At 40.2% G+C, this 18496-nt stretch overlaps 1 protein-coding gene across 4 annotated transcripts in view; it reads left to right on the forward strand.

The window, feature by feature from the left end:
* The window catches only part of SUMF1 (sulfatase modifying factor 1), a 93804-nt gene that overhangs the window by 6734 nt on the left and 68574 nt on the right, over positions 1 to 18496 (forward strand). For 2 of the 4 annotated variants that reach the window (XM_086366631.1, XM_086366632.1), the window contains exons 2-3: positions 5639 to 5812; positions 9259 to 9333. In XM_086366631.1, coding sequence (XP_086222757.1) covers positions 5639 to 5812; positions 9259 to 9333 — 249 coding nt within the window. Of the gene's footprint in view, positions 1 to 5638; positions 5813 to 9258; positions 9334 to 11153; positions 11311 to 18496 lie in introns of those variants that run through there. The other 2 variants (XM_086366633.1, XM_086366636.1) reach the window with 2 other exon arrangements.

The raw sequence follows: 18496 nt of genomic DNA on the forward strand, positions 1-18496 counted from the left end.
TTGTATCCCTGTGGTCAAAAGAATGTGGTGATGAAAATCATCAGACCTGAGTCACGGGAGGTGGAGCAGTTATTCAGCTCCCCCCCAACACCCAGCGTCATACTCTCAGCTGAAGAAGTGGTTTTTAAAAGATGTCACTTGCTCTTAGAAGAACAGGAAGGAATGGGTGCCAGGTGAGCAGAAATAATAGATGTTCACTGTACCTGGGCAGAGTGTGTAGCCCGAATGAAGTCCTAGTGGTAAGAGGGTCACTTTGACTTCACGTGTGCTTTTGGCTTGGCAGTAGCAGGAACTGTGGCGGCAGCGGGGTTTGAGCTGACTGCCAAGGAGGAATGGACTGTTTGAACCTGGACCTTTCTTGAAGATGTGGTTAAAGTGGTTCTTTGTATTTGGCTTCCCTGGTAGCTCAGAGGGTAAAGTGTCTGCCTGTAACTGAGGAGACCTGGGTTCGATCCCTGGGTCAGGAAGATCCCCTGGAGAAGGAAATAGCAACCCACTCCAGTACTCTTGCCTGGAAAATGCCATGGACAGAGAAGCCTGGTAGACTACAGTCCATGGGATTGTAAAGAGTGGGATACAACTGAGCGATTGCTTGCTTGCTTGTATTTGGCTTACGACTGTGAGACCTGATGCTCCAGGTTTCAATGGAACAGCACTTTACATTTGCAGGACTGAGATTTCACTTCATTAGTATAATTTGGGAATTATGATCCAGTCAGAGTTTTGTGGGCTATTTTTGTCTGTCGCCTCCAGAATGAAAACTTGGCTTCTTCAGTGTGGGTTATCTCTGACAGTCAATGAAAAACAGAGGGAAAAAAACCCAACCAGGCCAGGAGTCCACAGTGGAAGTCGTGATTGTGTTGGCATTGTTGGTACTCACCTGGAGGGAGAGTGGGATGAGAAACTGAGATAATTGTAAAACTTCATTCGATACAATGAAGCCCACAGCTTCCTGTGGCCCTTGTGTTTGTAGGAAGGTATGAACAACTGTTCTTAGAAAAGGACCTCCTTGTCTGCTGCTGGAAGCTTGTTTTTCCTTTAAGTCCTTTATGAGACATGAAACCTTCTATTAGATCATTTTAATAATCATTTTAAGCTTTCATCTGCAGGCTTCTATTTTTCTACTTCTTTGCAGAGCTGCTTAACATTCTGATTTCTCACCTTAGGACTAAGGGATCTTGTGTCCCAGACGCTTGACAAATGATGAGAATAATGTGGGAACCTAGTTCAGTCTCTGAGCAGAGTCTGTTCAGCAGGTTTCACTGTGATGCAGACACACTACCCATGTCTGGGATGGTGTTATAGAAGAAGGAGAATTTTTTTTTAATTTAAATTTATTTATTTTAATTGGAGGCTAATTACTTTACAATATTGTATTGGTTCTGCCACATCAACATGAATCCACCATGGGCATACACGTGTTCCCCATCCTGAACCCCTCTCCCACCTCCCTCCCTGAGAATTTTTATAATTAGGAATAATTCAGATGATACATTTTTCATTGTACTTGTTGAAGTTTCTTCCTCCCCATCTTCCTTCCTCCCTTCCATCCTTCCTTCCTTCCTTGAATTATGCACCATACTAGGAGCTGGGGATATAGAAATGAAAACTTTATTTCTGGTCCCCAAGGAGCCTGGGATCAAGGGCAGGTGTTGGGATAGAATGGTGTTTAACAAAGGACCCCTAATGAGAGGTGTATGCAGAGCCAGCAGAGGGAAATGCAGGCAGGAAAGGCTTTCTGTAGGAGATGATCCTTGAACATGGATGTCATTAACAGAGAGAAGTACAGATAGAGTCCAGGGTGAGAGAGATGGGCTCTGATGCTTCGATATTTTACTCTGAAAGGTGATGGAAGAACCCTAAAGAATTTAAGTAGGAAAATGGCATAATCAAATTGACACTATACTGTTTTTTTGAATAGAGAGTACATTACATGGTTTTAAAATTAAAAAATAATTGTGTAGAAGGGTGTATGGTGAAAATTTTTCCACTTATGTAATAACCTTACCTTCTGACAACCACTGCATGTGTTTCTTGAATATCTTCCCAGAGCGGTATTCTGCAAATGTAAGCAAATACAAAAAGAAGATGTGAATCTATATTTTCCCCCTCACCTCCTTTTCACACAAATGATAACATACCATGTTTTCTTTTTTTTTTTTTAAGTTTAATTTATTTATTTTAATTGGAGGATAATTACTTTACAATATTGTGATAGTTTTTTGCCATACATCAACATGAATTGGGCATGAATTGGTCATTGTCCTCTCCATTCCTTATCCCTTTATCCTGGTGCTGCTGCTACTGCTAAGTCGCTTCAGTCGTGTCCGACTCTGTGCGACCCTATAGACGGCAGCCCACCAGGCTCCCCTGTCCCTGGGAGTCTCCAGGCAAGAACACTGGAGTGGGTTGCCATTTCCTTCTCCAATGCATGAAGGTGAAAAGTGAAGGTGATCTCTCCATATCTATATATTAAAACTGTCTTCTTTTCTCCCTCAGTTTTCCTTCTTTTTCTTTTCTTGTGGCTGCTTAATTTTCCATTTTATGAGTGGCCCACAGCTTAGTTAATCATTCCAATACTGAAGAATATTTCGGTTGTTTCCCACCTTTTTCTGTTCCAAGCAGAGCTTCAATAAATTGTGTTGGATATAGAAGACATATTTTGGAAGGTTCAGTAGGGGCTTGGATATTTGTTGTATGAATGATTTGAGTGGAGGGTTGGTGGCTTAGAGAGGAGCTAGTAGAAATGTGAAAGTATGAAGCTGGAGGCAAAGGGGCCAATTGTGAGGCTACTGCATTTATTGAAGAACAGAAAAGGGGAGAGATGAGAGGGATATATATTTAGGTGACCCAGTAAAACTGGGTGATTGCTATACTGTTGGGATTAGCAGATGGGCGAGGTCGGGATGACTTCTTAATAATAATACATTGGACATTAAAACATTTATTACTTATGTCATAGATGAAAGCAGCTCCATTTTCATTGGGAAATACATGCACAAAATTGAAAGCAGCCACCAGTAAAGAGAGTGGAAATAGAGCGTAGGAAACCATGATTACTGATCATTACTTTCTGTTACTTCTGATCTTGTTTTTCGAACTTTTCTGCTCTTATTGCTAAGCCACGTTTTCTGTTTTTGTTCCTACTAGCTGTTACTCTTTAGTTTCTTTTTTTTCCTTTCCTCAAGTCAAACTTTTGTTTTCTAGATCAGAGATCTGACAGATCCTAATCTGCTGAGAAGTGAGTGAATTGTTTTTTCACTCAAATGATTAGCATGTAAGACACTGTGTCTGCAGAGTATATTTCTGATAGATGGTATGATTGTGTTGCTGTTTAGAAATTGAGATACAAATGACATGTCATAAAATTCACCCTTGGAAAGTTTACAATTTAGTGTTTGTTTTTAGTATAGACACAAGGTTTCCACAAGCATCATCACTAATTCTAGGACATTTCATCACTCTGAAAAGAAACCCCATACTCATTAGCACTTATTCCCTCTGCCCACCTCCCTGCAGGCTCTGGCAATCACGAATCTACTTCTGTCTCTTTGGCTTCAGCTCTGGGCATTTTGTATAAATGGAATCATACAATATACAGCCTTTTGTGAGTGGATTCTTTCATTTAGCATCATGTTCTCAAGGTTCACCTGTGTGGTACTTCGTTTCTTTTTATGGCTGATTTCTATTTTGTGGATGTGTGACATGTTATTCGTTCATCAGTGGACAAATGAATATTTGGGTTGTTTCCACTTTTGGGGTATTATGAATAATGCTGCTATGAATATTACTATACAGGTTTTTTCATGGATATATGTATTCATTTATCTTGGGTATAATCCTAGAAGTAGAATTGCATGATCATGTGTTAACTCTTTTATGTAGCTTTTTGAAGAACTGACATTGTTTTCTAAAGCAGCAGTGTTACTTTAGATTTCTACCAGCAACGTAAAGGGTTGCAAGTTTCCTTCATCCTTGTTGACACTTGTTCTTATCTGTGTTTCTGGTTACGGCTGTGCTGGTGGGTGTGAAGTGGAATCTCACTGTAGATTTTGTTTGCATTTCTCCAATGATGCTGACCTTGGACCTGTGTTTATTAACTGAAAATTTTAGGTGTGATCCTCAGATCTTATGTTTAGTGCTAGGACAACATGTGAACAAGGTAGCCTCTCTTGCTGCCCTCGTGGGGTTTAGAATTTATAGAAAACAGTTGTTGTTCAGTCACTAAGTCATGTCTGACTCTTTGCGACCCCATGGACTACAGCACACCAGGCTTCTCTGTCCTTCACTATCTCCTGGAGCTTGCTCAAACTCATGTCCATTGAGTCAGTGATGCCATCCAACCATCTCATCCTCTGTTCCCCCCTTCTCCTCCTGCCTTCAGTCTTTCCCAGCATCAGGGTCTTTTCCAGTGAATCAACTCTTCACATCAGGTGGCCAAAGTATTAGAGCTTCAGCTTCAGCATCAGTTCTTCAAATGAATATTCAGGACTGATCTCCTTTAGGATGGACTGGTTGGATCTCCTTGCAGTCCAAGGGACTCTCAAGAGTATTCTCCAGCACCCTAGTTCAAAAGCATCATTTCTTTGGTTCTCAGCCTTCTTTACAGTTCAACTCTCATATCCATACATGACTGCTGGAAAAACTGTAGCTTTGACTATATGGATCTTTGTCAGCAAAGTGATGTCTCTGCTTTTTAATACGCTGTCTAATAGATAGAAACAAAGTAACTGCAGTTAGAGTTTTGCGAAGGTGTTAAAAAAGGACAAGGCATAGTCCTTTAGTAAATGTTTTAGATTTTCCATTTGAGTGATTTAGGTCTTTTCCATTATCATTGGCAACCTCAATTGACTGAGTTGGTTTTAAAAGATATTACATGTGGCATTTTTATATTTGCTTTTTAAAATAGTTTAAAAGGAATAAGAACATAGTAAAGGAGGAAAACGCACAGATGTATAAAGTAAAGCGAAGTGAAGTCGCTCAGTCGTGTCTGACTCTTTGCAACCCCATGGATTGTAGCCTTCCAGGCTCCTCTGTCCTTGGGATTTTCCAGGCCATAGTACTGGAGTGGGGTGCCATTTCCTTCAGATGTATAAACAAGTGGAATATGCTCCCTGCCTCTGACCTCCAGTCATTAGGAGCTTGGTGACTCTTGCTCTAAACCTGCTTCCATGGTGTGTGCAGGTGTGTGATTTTTTGTGTTTTTTTTTTAATTATTTATTTATTTGGCTGCGCCACTTCCTAGTTGCAGTATGTGGGATCTAGTTCCCTGACCAGGTATTGAACCCTGCCCCTCCCTGCATTGGGAGCACAGAGTGTTAGCCACTGGACCACCAGGGAAGCCCTTTTTATTTTTCATTTATTTATTTGTGTGTGTGTGTGTGTGTGTGTGTGTGTGTGTGCAGATATATATTATGAAGAGTTTTTTCTAGATATATTACTGTCCTAAAGACTCTTCACTTCCTTTTGTGACTAGCCGTTCGCTGGAGTGTGGAGTCACCTTACTCATCTCTCAGTGGCTTTTGCGGCGGGGGTTCGCTCCCTGTCCGGTGCTCACCTCGTGCTGGCACTTTACACTTGGCCCGGGTTTACTCTGACTGCAGTGGCCTGACTTCCTGTGTTTCCCCTTTCGCTGCAGATGGTCCCCATCCCTGCCGGTGTGTTTACAATGGGCACAGATGATCCTCAGATAAAGCAGGATGGGGAAGCACCTGCGAGGAGAGTTGCTATTGATGCCTTTTACATGGATGCCTATGAAGTCAGTAACGCTGAATTTGAGAAGTTTGTGAACTCAACTGGCTATTTGACAGAGGTAACGGGATTGGGATGGGGAGGAACGATTTCATCAGTTGACCACTTTTCACTGTGTTCCCAGTGCTGTGCCAAGCACTTTATATATGTTTCATCTAATTGTTGTTTTCATAGAAACCCAGCGAGGCAGGTTACTTTTCAGGTGGTAAACGGGGGATTATCAAAGCATCTTGCCCTGAGTCCCGTAGCTGGTTAGTTGTGATGCTGTGGTTCAGGCCTTGCCAGTGTGACCCCAGCACCTGTCTTTTTAACCTTGATGCTCTGGTGTGTCAGTGCTGTAATATGCCAAAGGGTGCCACTGTCCGCTCAGGCTTTTTGAGATAACAGCATGTAAAGTAAGGCCACTCTTCCCTCTCAAAAAATTATAGTTCGTCTGTTTCGGAAGCATGGCATAATTCATAAGTGATAGATGAAGAAGTGCAGCTTTTCATTTTTGTGGTTTTATTCCAGTGCCTGAAGACACAGGAGGTTTCCTTCGGCAATTCCAGTGTCTGCTGTGGCTGCTGAATCACAGAGCAGTGTTCTGAAAGCAGCTGTTTGTACTCAGTGGCACTAGGAAGAGGGAGGCTTTCAAGATGACGGAAGCTTCTGAGTGGCTCAAATATCCTTGTCATATATATATGTTTCCCATTTTTCTTACCAAAAGATTCTTCCCTTGCTTTCAGTTTGTGGAGTCCCTGCCTTGTTTTTGTTTTTGTTTCAGGGTAGAACATCTTTTTTATTAAAAAAAAAAAATTCAGAGTGAATGCTGAAAGCAGAACAACTTCCAAATTTGGTTTTGCATTTCTTTGGCATTTCCTAAAATATACAGAATGGTTGCTGCTTTGATCCCATTCCTAGTGAGAAGTTTCTGTACTTTTTGTTTCATGAGAATACTCTTAGATCAAGTTCCTTAATAGTCTGCTGAAGTTAGAAGATGGCTTCTAAGGCAGGAAGTTTCCCATGGACTAGGGTTCTCCATCGAGATTAGACAGAATGAGTAGAATTTAGGATGTATAGGAACATGGATGATGGAATACTACATCTGGATTTCTGTTACCCTCTAACTGAAATTGAGCATGTCCTTTAATTAGGCAGTAGACAATGTCGTACAGAAATGGCAGCAATGCCTGTGTCTTTGTCCTCAGCAGAAATCACAGACACTTTGTGTCACATTAGTCTTATCTCAGAGATCTTAACCTTAAAATTACTTGTATTCATCCCCACCTTGCTACTGCTGCTGCTAAGTCGCTACAGTCGTGTCTGACTCTGTGTGACCCCATAGATGGCAGCCCACCAGGCTCCCCTGTCCCTGGGATTCTCCAGGCAAGAACACTGGAGTGGGTTGCCATTTCCTTCTCCAATGTATGAAAGTGAAAAGTGAAAGTCAAGTCACTCAGTCGTGTCTGACTCTTAGCCACCCCACGGACTGCAGCATACCAGGCTCCTCCATCCATGGGATTTTCCAGGCAAGAGTACTGGAGTGGGGTGCGATTGCCTTCTCCATCCCCACCTTAGAAATGATAATTATGAGACCTGCCACTAGATCTTATTTAATATATTAAAAAATAAAAAAAGGCAGACATATACATATAGACACACACCTGTATGTGTTACTATAGCACACATTTGTTTTACGAATATTTTGATATAACTCGCTTTCTTTGTAATTGTGTTGATTTTGTTTTATACACTTCACCCGACTGCCAAAAGGGCCTAGGGAACTAAAAGGGTTAAAGCCCTGGCTTTGGATAAAATACTTCATATTTTTATGCCACTTTACAGTTGTTTTTTGTTTTTGTTTTTTCCATTTCTCCAGCTTCATTTTACATCCCACTTCCATTGCTCATCGCATTCTGATCCTGCTGTTCTTGTTTCTGTTCTTTGTGAACTGGACACTCTTTACCATCTTTGGGGCACAGCCCATACTCTCCCCTGCTTGAAATTTCCTGCCTGTCCCCCTTTTGCAATGGCCGGCTCCTTCTCATTCTCGAGTCATCTCATCTTAAATATCCTTCTCAGGGAGGCTTCCTCTGCCCGCTCTCTCAAAAGGAGACTTTTCTCAGTACTCTCCACTTTACAATGTCACATAAAGTTGTACTTATTTTCTTCCATTCTTTTTTCAACTTGACTTTTGTTCTAAGTGCTCCATGTTTAAGTGCTCTAAGGTCAGAGTGCATGCCTATGTAATATTGACCTTGTATCTGTGTCATGTAGCCCAAAGGCGGGCATCTGCTAGGTCTTTGATCAATGTTGTTGAATGAGGGACTGGTCTGGGTTTTTAGACATGGTGATGCCACAAGGGAATACAGGAAGAAGAGCTGGGATGCATAAAAGTTGATGAGCTTGAATCAGGAAGAAGAATTTGAGGTGTTCATAAGGCCTGAAATCCAGGGATGTAGCAGGAAGTTACGCTCATCTAGCGAGGAGAGGATATGTATGCAGGTAGAGATCTGAGCATCATTTGAAGTGCTGGCAGTGGTTAAAATGATGAGATTGCCAGAGTTTGTCCAGCAGCAGGTCTGTGTCTCTCAAGTGGGATCTCTTAGACCACCTATGTTAGAGTCACCAGCTTAGCTGTTCTTATGTGCAGATTCCTTTGCCTCACTCCAGACCTCCAGAATCAGAAGCGCTGGGCTTGGGGAGCTGTGATGTGTAGTGGCAACAAGTTTGCCAGCTGATCTCAACTGCACAGAGCCCAAGAGCCGCTGGAATAGAGTAAGACGAGCAGAGAGGCAGGGTAGAATATCAGGGAGCAACAGTGTTTTAGGGGCTAGAAGGAGAGCCCACGTATTTCAGGAGATGAGGAGGAAGAATCCAAAAGGAGGAAGAAAACCAGAAGAGTAGAACCATGGAAACCAAGAGGCTACTTTGCACATTTGCTCACTGGGGCCACATGCAGCAAAGAAAACCAAGTAGATACAGACTTGAGACAGTAACGTTAAATAAGAATGATTAAAATACATATTTCCACCTGGTGTTCAGGTTGGCCACTTGAGATTTATCAGCACAGCAGACACCTTAGTGGAGCTAGAATGTGTCAGAATATCAGCAAACAGTGCCATTTGCTTCTTTTAGCTAAATTCCTGGAGTAGAACAAAGGAAAAGGTTGGTATGTGATCTGATATGTAAAGAATCCTGTTATTTTCCAAAGTCATTTGTAATACTTGGGGAGATGTGTTTCCATCAACAGAGACAATCACAGGCTCAAAAGCTAACCTCTTCCAGTCTGCATCCTTATCAGCTACATGAGCCTAAAATGAAAATGGGCTCTGTAAGTGACACTAACCTGTTTTAATAGGAAGCCAGATGCTTTAATGTCATTTCTGAATCCTTTGGGAGGTCATATGACAAAATTAAGTTCATTTGGACAAGAAGAACCACTCGAGCAGCGTACACAGAAAATGGCACTTGTGAAATGTGTTACTGCAAACTTTTCTGCATTTTTATTTCCCTTCTTTCCTTCAGGCTGAGAAGTTTGGTGACTCCTTCGTTTTTGAAGGCATGTTGAGTGAGCAGGTGAAGTCTGACATCCAGCAGGCAGTAAGTAATGTTTTAACAGGCTCATATTTCTCTACTGCTCATTAGAAACAGCTTGGGTGAAAAATCCAAACTACAAGTCCTTCCCCTCCCCCCAGGTAGCTCACCATTTTCCTGCTATAGGTTTTCCCCTAGGACAGGCCTATGGATATCCCACAGACCTGGGATAGTGTCTAACGTGTGGAGTCTGACTTGAGCTGCTGTCTTGTACCTGGGCTTTAAACCCTTCTGGGTTTCTTTTACTTATAGGCATTTCTAGAATGGAGGGTTAAATGTGTATTTTTTTTTCAATTTACTTCTATTCTTAAAATCTTGGGCTCATCAGGTGTTGGTATGGAGAGAGAGCATCCTTTTAAAGGATTCTTGAATTCACATGATCAGAGTAGCATTTATGAAAGGGGCCCTTTGCTCTGGATGATCACAGGAAATTGAGGCCAGAACCTGGTTCTTAACATCTGGGGTGAACCCTCTCTTAGAGGGGACCCAGGGGAGTCATGGAAGCAGTGGATAAGGCCTCTAGAAGCACCTGTGTGGTAAGGGGAGCTCAGGGTTTCTGTTGCAGACATTTTAGTAGGTTTGTGTATATTTGAAGTGAAAGTGAAAAGTGAAAGTGTTAGTCACTCAGTTGTGTCTGACTCTTTGCGACCCTATGGACTGTAGCCCATCAGGCTCCTCTGTCCATGGGATTCTCTGGGCAAGAATACTTGAGGGGGTTGCCCTCCTCCAGGAGATCTTCCCAAGCCAGGGGTTGAACCCAGGTCTCCTGCTTTGCAGGCCGATTCTTTACTGTCTGTGTATATTTGGGTATATATTTACTCATCTGCCTCATGAGAAGGCAGAAAATATACAAGGGAAGGAGGGAGGGGTAGGTAAGCTAGAAAGCGGAAGGTTCACGAAACAGGGCTAAGGATGCAGAAGAAGCAAGAGGTGGTGAGAGAGGAAAGGAAACGGGGTCAGCTGACCCCAGGGAGACTGAATAAGACCCTGACTTGGAAGACAGGACTTCAGCACTAATCTTCCTTTCTTATACAGGTTTCCTTTCAACTCCTGCCTGAATCTCATCTTTATATGTTGGCTTCACCGTTCTCTCTTGTGAGCTAACCATCCTGGTTTGACTCATGTAGAAAACCTGGGGTAGTGAGGGGGAAAGATGAGGTAAAACCAGACTTGCTCTCAAGCCATTTTATAGGAGAATCAGGCCTCCTTTATATATGTGTTTCATATTACTTTATTTTTCATTTTATTTTTTGTCCTGCTGCCTTGCAGCATTTGGGGTCTTAGTTCCCTAACCAGGGGTCTAACCCATGCCCCCTGCATTGGGAGTGCTGAGTCTTAACCAGGGGACCACCAGGGAAGTCCCAGTGTTTTAAAAAACATGACCAAGTTCCATCTGAATCCCAAGGTTTTCTTCACAAGTTTACATTACAAGTCTGTTATGTATCTGATATACCCTGTCCTCCCCGTCCCCCTTTTTGAAGGGGTTTGAGGTCAGATTGGCTTAGTGTTGATGAGCGAACAGCTCAGGCTGTGAGGTCTTGTTTTGTGATAGGGAGTTCCGATGGGGGAGGGCACTTAGTTTTGTATTTTGCGCTTTCAGATACAAGGCCTCTTGTCAGTTGAGAAGCTCTGAGCGCTTTAGGCATAAAGGCTGATCATTACTAGGCTCTGCTGGTGCCCTGTTAAACCCACAGTGAAGTGTGTGTGCTGGTAACCAGGACGAGGAGAAGCAGCTGTTACCCGGTCATAGTGTTGGACACTCACTTAAGTGCTCATAATGGAAAAGCAAACCTTTTAAGCATGATTAGAAAGGGCTGGAATGAGTGAAATGAACCTGTCAGTGATTTGAGGGAGCTAAGTTTTTGTTTTTTCAGCCTCCTCTTAGGTCTTGGCATACCCTCATGCACTAGACCTATTTTTAACCTGGTGTTTCCAAGAGTGTAGGAGAGGAGATGGGCCACTAGATGACTTTACGTGAAGCAGGTAAATCAAGGTGGTACATGGCCAAACATCAGATCACACAGTCTCGGGCTCAGGGCTCTTGTAAGTTGAGAAGAAACTCTCATCTGAGTGTTTGCTTGTCACTAAAACTCAGTGAAAGTGAAAGTTGCTCAGTCGTGTCCAACTCTTTGCGACCCCATGGACTATACAGTCTATGAAATGCTCTAGGCCAGAATTCTGGAGTGGTTTCTTAGTTCCCTTCTTCAGGGGATCTTTCCAACCCAGGAATCGAACTCAGGTCTCCCACATTGCAGGCAGATTCTTTATCAGCTGAGCCACCAGGGAAGCCCCTAAAACCTAGTAGCACTTGTTAATCTCGTTTTTAACATAACAAATAGGCCTCAGAAGCTTCCCCAGGTTTCACTGGCTGGCTGGAATTTATTAATGTGGTTTACTCTTATGTATATATTAAATGTAATTATTTTATAAGATTATTTACTTTCATGCAGTTTTTTTAGATATTTACAGTCATGTGATTATTTTATGTTTCATATAATTCTTTAAAATAATGTAATTAAATTAATTATTTTAAATGTTATAAATGTTCTCTCATGATAGGAAACACTAGGGCTATAACTTTGCATTTTCAGGAAAAGCCTTTTCATTGTAAAAGAAAAATCAAATACAGATCACACAAATCAAGTGAGTCATTTTACTGTGTTACTCTAAAACAAACATCACTGTAACCTTGTCTTACGTCAGGAATTAGAATTTTGCCACCTGCCATAGCAACCCCAACCATGTGCCACATCCTGATCACCACCTGCTCTGTCCCTGAAGTAGCCACTATCTTGCTTTTTTTTAAAAGAGTTTTGTTGTTGTTGTTTGTTTGTTGTTGTTTGGCTGCACCATGCAGCAGGTGGGATCTTAGTTCTGTGACCAGGGATTGAACCTGTGTCCCCTGCATTGGAAGCCTGGAGTACTGACCACTGCACCACCAAGGAAGTCCCTATCTTGCTTTTTAAGATACTTCTTGATACTTTAAGATACTTTTTAGATACTTCTTTGCATTTCTTTATAGTATTATCAGCAGGCATGTATCCCCAAGACTGCCAATGTTTAGTCCTGCCCATTTAAAGCAAATTTGTGTCTTTTAAGATTTTTTTTTGGCTTAGTTAAGACTGTTATAATCTGACCAACCTAGGTAGCATATTGAAAAGCAGAGACATTGCTTCTCCAACAATGGTCCATCTAGTCAAGGCTGTGGTTTTTCCGTGGTCATGTATGGATGTGAGAGTTGGACTGTGAAGAAGGCTGAGCACCGAAGAATTGATGCTTTTGAACTGTGGTGTTGGAGAAGACTCTTGAGAGTCCCTTGGACTGCAAGGAGATCCAATCAGTCCATTCTAAAGGAGATCAGCCCTGGGTGTTCTTTGGAAAGAACGATGCTAAAGCTGAAACTCCAATACTTTGGCCACCTCATGCGAAGAGTTGACTCATTGGAAAAGACTCTGATGCTGGGAGGAATTGGGGGCAGGAGGAGAAGGGGACGACAGAAGATGAGATGGCTGGATGGCATCACCAACTCGATGGACATGAGTTTGAGTGAACTCCGGGAGTTGGTGATGGACAGGGAGGCCTGGCGTGCTGCAATTCATGGGGTCACAAAGAGTCGGACACAACTGAGCGACTGAACTGAACTGAACTGATCCTGCTCCTTCCCAGCCCCTGGCCCTGTCTGCCGCTCCCCCCCACCCCCAACAATTTATCTGTGAAAGAATCCAGGGTTTTTTTCTGGATTGCCCTTTCATGTTGCACCTCAACTCTTCTTCCTGTCCTGTGCATTCCCTGCCAGTGGTGTCTGGATCCATAGACATGATCAGACTTACATCTGGACCCCATTGCAAGACCTCAGATAGTGACACGTTCTTACACCACAAGGCACATAATATCTTTCTCTCTCTCTTTATAATGTTACCTGCTGTTAATCCTGTTAATGTTAGTGTTTAGATCCACGAGTTCATTGGGGGTTGAAAGATGTTGAGAATATAATAGTTTTTTTTTTAATTAATTGAGACTTTATAAAGAAGTGGTTCCCTCATCTACTATTTTCTTAACCATTGATACTGTTCATACAAGAAAGAGAGTAAATGCTTGATTCTTTACTAGGTTTTAAAATAAAGAAGTGATCCCCTACTACTCTCTAGAAATAACCGATTTGATTTTTTTTGTAATTAAACATTTAAAGAATATTGTAAATTTACATGTGGTTGTAAGAAATAATACAGATATCCCATACACCCTTCCCCTGGATTCCTCCAGTGCTAGCATCTTACGTAACCGTAGAACAGTTTCACAAGCAGGAAGTTGACAATTGACACAACCCACTTACCTTCATCTGGTTTTATCAGTTTTATATGTACTCATTGGTATGTGTGTATTTAGTTCTATATCGTTTTATCACAAATGTAGATTTGTATAATCACCAGATTTAAAAAAAAATGTCATGAACCTATGGATTTAAACATTCTTAAACATTCTTTGTTTTCTTCTTTAGGAACTCTTAATATATCTATAGGATTCATTTTCAGAGTTTATCACTTGTTTTGAATTGTTTCTTTTTTTTTTGATTAAAATTTTTTATTCCTTTACATCTTCTTTGTCTCTTAAGTATTCTTGTGTTCATTTCTGAAGTGGCCTTTTCTTTTGATTTAGTTATTTCTTGATTTATCTGCTCATCTGAGTTTGCTGATCCTGTTCTATTCTCTCATGAATCATTTTCTTAGTGCCCTTGACCTCATTTTGACATGGCGTTCTGAGCATTCCTTACCCTTTAGAAGGAGGCGTGGTCCAGGGTAGCTTCTGTCTCTTGAAGAACTCTTTATCTTCAGTTGTGCTCACATGGGCCTCAAACATATGATCTCCTGTTCCTTCAGAATTTCCTGCATCTCTTCCCTTCCATTCCTTCTCCTTTACTCTCTTGTCCCTTGTTTCCTAGAGTTTGATTTTATTCTCTCAGCTTTCTCCTTGGTGAGGGACTCTGTTCTGGATGGGAACCCTAGCAGGTCAGTGTCAAGAATTCTTGGGGCAAGACTGTTCAATGGCCTTTGTACTTTCTCACCACGGGTCCCTAGCGCGCACTAGCTACCACAGTGGGCAGAAGCCATCCCCGTTTTCACTGCTTCCTCACACTGTAATTCTCTGCTTTCCGGGGATGTCCACTGGCTGCTTTGGGATTTTCCTCGTCACAGCTCTGATGACTTGTTGCTTTCTTCTCTTTTCTCCGTACAGCTGTAACAACCACGCAGGTTGTGTGGCTGTTGGCGGTTTCCCTTTGCCTGTTTGTATCCTGGTTTGGTAAAGGTACCTTCACATAGATTGGCTGTGCATGTGTGCTTAGGATTTTGGGGTTTTATCTAGTGGTTATCTAATTGCTGTGTCTGGTTCTACACATCGACTTGGAGAGATTAAAAAACTGCTGATGCTGCTGTCCTCTTGGGTTTGTTTGTTTTTTAATATGTAACGTTTAGAGGCAAAGCATCCATCTAGCTCTCAGGGTTTTCTTGTAGAGATAAATGGTAAATTTAATGGTGAGAAACAGAGTATATGTGTGTGTAGAAATTTACCTACTTGTGATTATTACTTGGATGTTTCATTTAAAACAGTGTCTTAAAAACTATAGATATCAAATCCTAGAAGGGATTAAGGCTAGCTTTTGTTGTTGTTTTTGTTTTTTAACTCTAGATAACTTAAACTACCTTAAAAGGATGGTATTTAAAATATATAATTTCTAAAGAGTATGTTTCATTTTTATACTTGTGTCATTAATGTATCTCCTAAATCTTGGTCAGAGGAATAGCAGTGAGATGGGAAAAAACAATTCCTCTTGGTGGGAACCTGAGAAATAATGATCATCTATTTGTTTGTGGTTTAATACTTTCAAAATTGTTAACAGTTTAAGGAAACAAATTGCTGAGTAAGTGTCCTTGAAAAAGGAGGATGAGAAGCTATTTTGAGACTGTCTTTTCAACTGAAAGCCAATTTCATTAAGGATTCAGAATTACGAAGAGTGCTTCTCCTTTTTCTTCTTTTTTCAAATAAAAAAAAAATGTCTCTTCTGCCTAAAGGAGACCTTTTGGTAAATGTTTTTTTTTTTATTAATTGTGTTCAAATATATTTTGCTTCATTACTGAAAGATGGAAATGGCAACCCACTCCAGTATCCTTGCCTGGAAAATCTCATGGACAGAGGAGCCTAGTGGCTGCAGTCCATGGGGTCGCAAAGAGTGGGGCATGACTGAGCGACTAACACTTACACTGAAAGATAATTTAACTAAGTAAAAATTTACAGTTGGCAGGTATTTCCTCCTAGTACACTGTAGGGTTTAATTCACTGTCTTCTCATTTTTGTCATTGCTGTTAAAACGTCCGCCATCAGGAACTTCTATGGCTATTCTTCTGTAGGTCATCGAGTTGGGCCCACTTTTAAAACGATCTCCTGTCTTTGCTATTCTGCAGTTTCACTGTGATATGCCTAGGTGTTGGTTTCTTTCCATTTCTCTGCTTCAGTTTCATTGAATTTCCTGAATCTGAGGACAAGTGTTTTTAAATCATATCTGGATTATTCTTAACCACGATCTTTTTGAACATTGCCTGTTTTTCCATTCTTTCCTCTGGGACTCCAGTTAGATGTTGGTTAGACTTTGTCACTCAGTCTTCCATGTCTCTTAACTTCACTTTTGAGTAAATGTATGTATGTGTGTATATTTATACTATATATACTTAATAGAGTTATTTTTAAATATATGTATATGTTTTACACTGTATACATTAGTATGTATATTTCATTTTAATTTCTGTTAGCTTTTGGCTATATCTTTGGTGTTATTTTTTTAGTCTTCAAATATATTTTGCTTCATTACTGAAAGATAATTTAAGTATCTTTAAGTATAAAATTAAAGTTTAATTTTTAAGTATGAAATTAAAGTTGCTCTAAGAATTAGAATATACACACCTAACTCTTCACAGTCTACTACAGAGTTAACATTTTAAGACTTACTATAGAAGCCTTATTACCATGTAGGTTCCTTTACCTGACTCCCTGTATTATAGTTGTTATATATAGTAAGTACGTCTTCATAAAGGGGAAAGAACCCCCAAATTTTGCTTGTAATGCTCATACGTATGTTTTTATAATTTAAAGGAGAAAATAATCTATTCTATTTACCCAAACTATTTTTGTAGTTCTTCCTTTATTCCTAAAGTTCCAGATTTCCCTTCAGCTGAAAAAACTTCCTTTAGCATTTCTTTTAGAGCAAGTCTTACGGTGATGAATTCTCTTACTTTTTGTTCATCTGCAATGTGTTTATTTTACCTTTATTCTTGAAGGATGTTTTCACTGGATACAAAGTCCTGGGTTGACACTTCTTTGCTTTTGTGACTTTAAAATATTGTCTCACTCTTTTCTGTAGATGTGGTTTCTAATAATAGACATTTGAACCACTAATCTCTCATATGTATTGTGGCGTTTGTTTTACTGACTTCTTTCAAGATATTTCAAAAATCTTTTATCTTTAGCAGTTTGATTATAATGCTTTTGGACATTGTTTTATTAGAGATTATCCTGTTTGGGGTTTGTTGAGATTCTTGTGTCTGTAAATTTATGTCTTTAACCATATTTTGTGGAGTGTCCAGCCATTATTCCAAATATTTTTTCAACACCAATTTCTCCTCTCATTTTGGCATACCGACACTTTAGTTAGACTTTTTATTACTGATGAGGTTCCTTAGATTTTGTTCATTAAAACAATTTTTTTTCTCTGTTTTTAGATAGTATACTAGTGATACAATCTAGTATTCTAGTGATATGTCTTCAAGCTTCCTGTTTTCTCTGTCATTTTCATCCTGCTTTTGAGCCTATCCAGTGAATTTCAGATACTGTATTTTGCAATTCTAAAGTTTCCTTTTTAAAAAATAGCTCCTGTTTCTCTGCTGAGAAAGAATGCCTAGCTTTTTTATTCATTTCAAGAGCATTCACCTTCACGTCATAGCTGATAGTTATAATAGCTGTTTTGTTCTTTGTCCAGTAATTCCAACATCTGGGTCATCTTGGGGTTTGCACCTGTTCATTTTCTTTTCCCTTCACTTTTGGTTCTCTGGGTCCTGTTATAATACTCTGGAGAATGTTGACTCTTTTTTTTGAGGCAGTTAACCTAGTAACCTGGTTAAGTACAAATCAGAAGTTTTTGCCTTGTCTACTGCTAGTAGTGATTTTGTAGCTCTGTTTCTTCATCCTTTTCATGCTAGTGTAGCGCCTTAATTATTTTTTCTTCATCCTAACTAGAATTTTAGTTTTTTAAAAATTATAGTTATTTACAATCTTGTGTTAATTTCTGCTGTAAAGTGATTCAGATATGTGTATACAATATTTTTAAAAATATCCTTTTTCAGTATGGTTTATCTCATTTTACTTGTTTAATCAATTTCTTATAGGGATATTAATGCCTACCTAGTTGTTGTCATCAGTCGCTAAGTCATGTCTGACTCTTTGTGAGCCCATGGACTGCAGCATGCCAGGCTTCCCTGTCCTTCACTAAACTCATGTCTACTGAGCCTACCTCGTAGAGTATTGTAAAGATCAAATGAAGTAATGTTCATAGAACTACCTAGTAGTACAATGTCTGGCACATAAAGAGCCTTTTAGTAAATGTTGCTCTGGTTTCTTCAGATTCTCTTTGCCTGGCCTAATTGAAAATTTAGTTAAATTTCCTTTGCTTTACTTTGGCTCATTCTTAAGAATTGGCATTGCCACATATAGCATTGTACAAAATTACAGTGATATTTTCAAAGGATTTGCTGTCATGGGATAAATCTTCTTGGGTTATCTTAGAGGCCTTGGCTAGAGGAATATACAAGTGATACATCTTTTTTGGTAGGAAAATGAGATAAAATATACGTAACATAAAATTCACCATTTAAACTATTTTTAAATGGATAATTCATTAAAGTTATGTACATCCCTAATGTTGTGCAACCCTCACCACCACTATGCACTTAAAGGACTTGTTTGCCATCCCAAACAGAAACTCTGTACCATTAAACAATAATTTCCTATTTCCCCCTCCCCTAGCCTCTGGCAAACCTTGATTCTACTTTGTGCCTGTGTCAGTTAGTCTGTTCTAAGTGCCTCATAGAAGGAATTTTACAATATTTGTCTTTTTATGACTGGC

The sequence above is a fragment of the Bos grunniens genome, chromosome 22 (genome assembly GCF_055505025.1).
Source record: "Bos grunniens cultivar Pamir isolate PY7600 chromosome 22, Bosgru_T2T1.0, whole genome shotgun sequence".
In the NCBI taxonomy this organism is placed as follows: domain Eukaryota; kingdom Metazoa; phylum Chordata; class Mammalia; order Artiodactyla; family Bovidae; genus Bos; species Bos grunniens.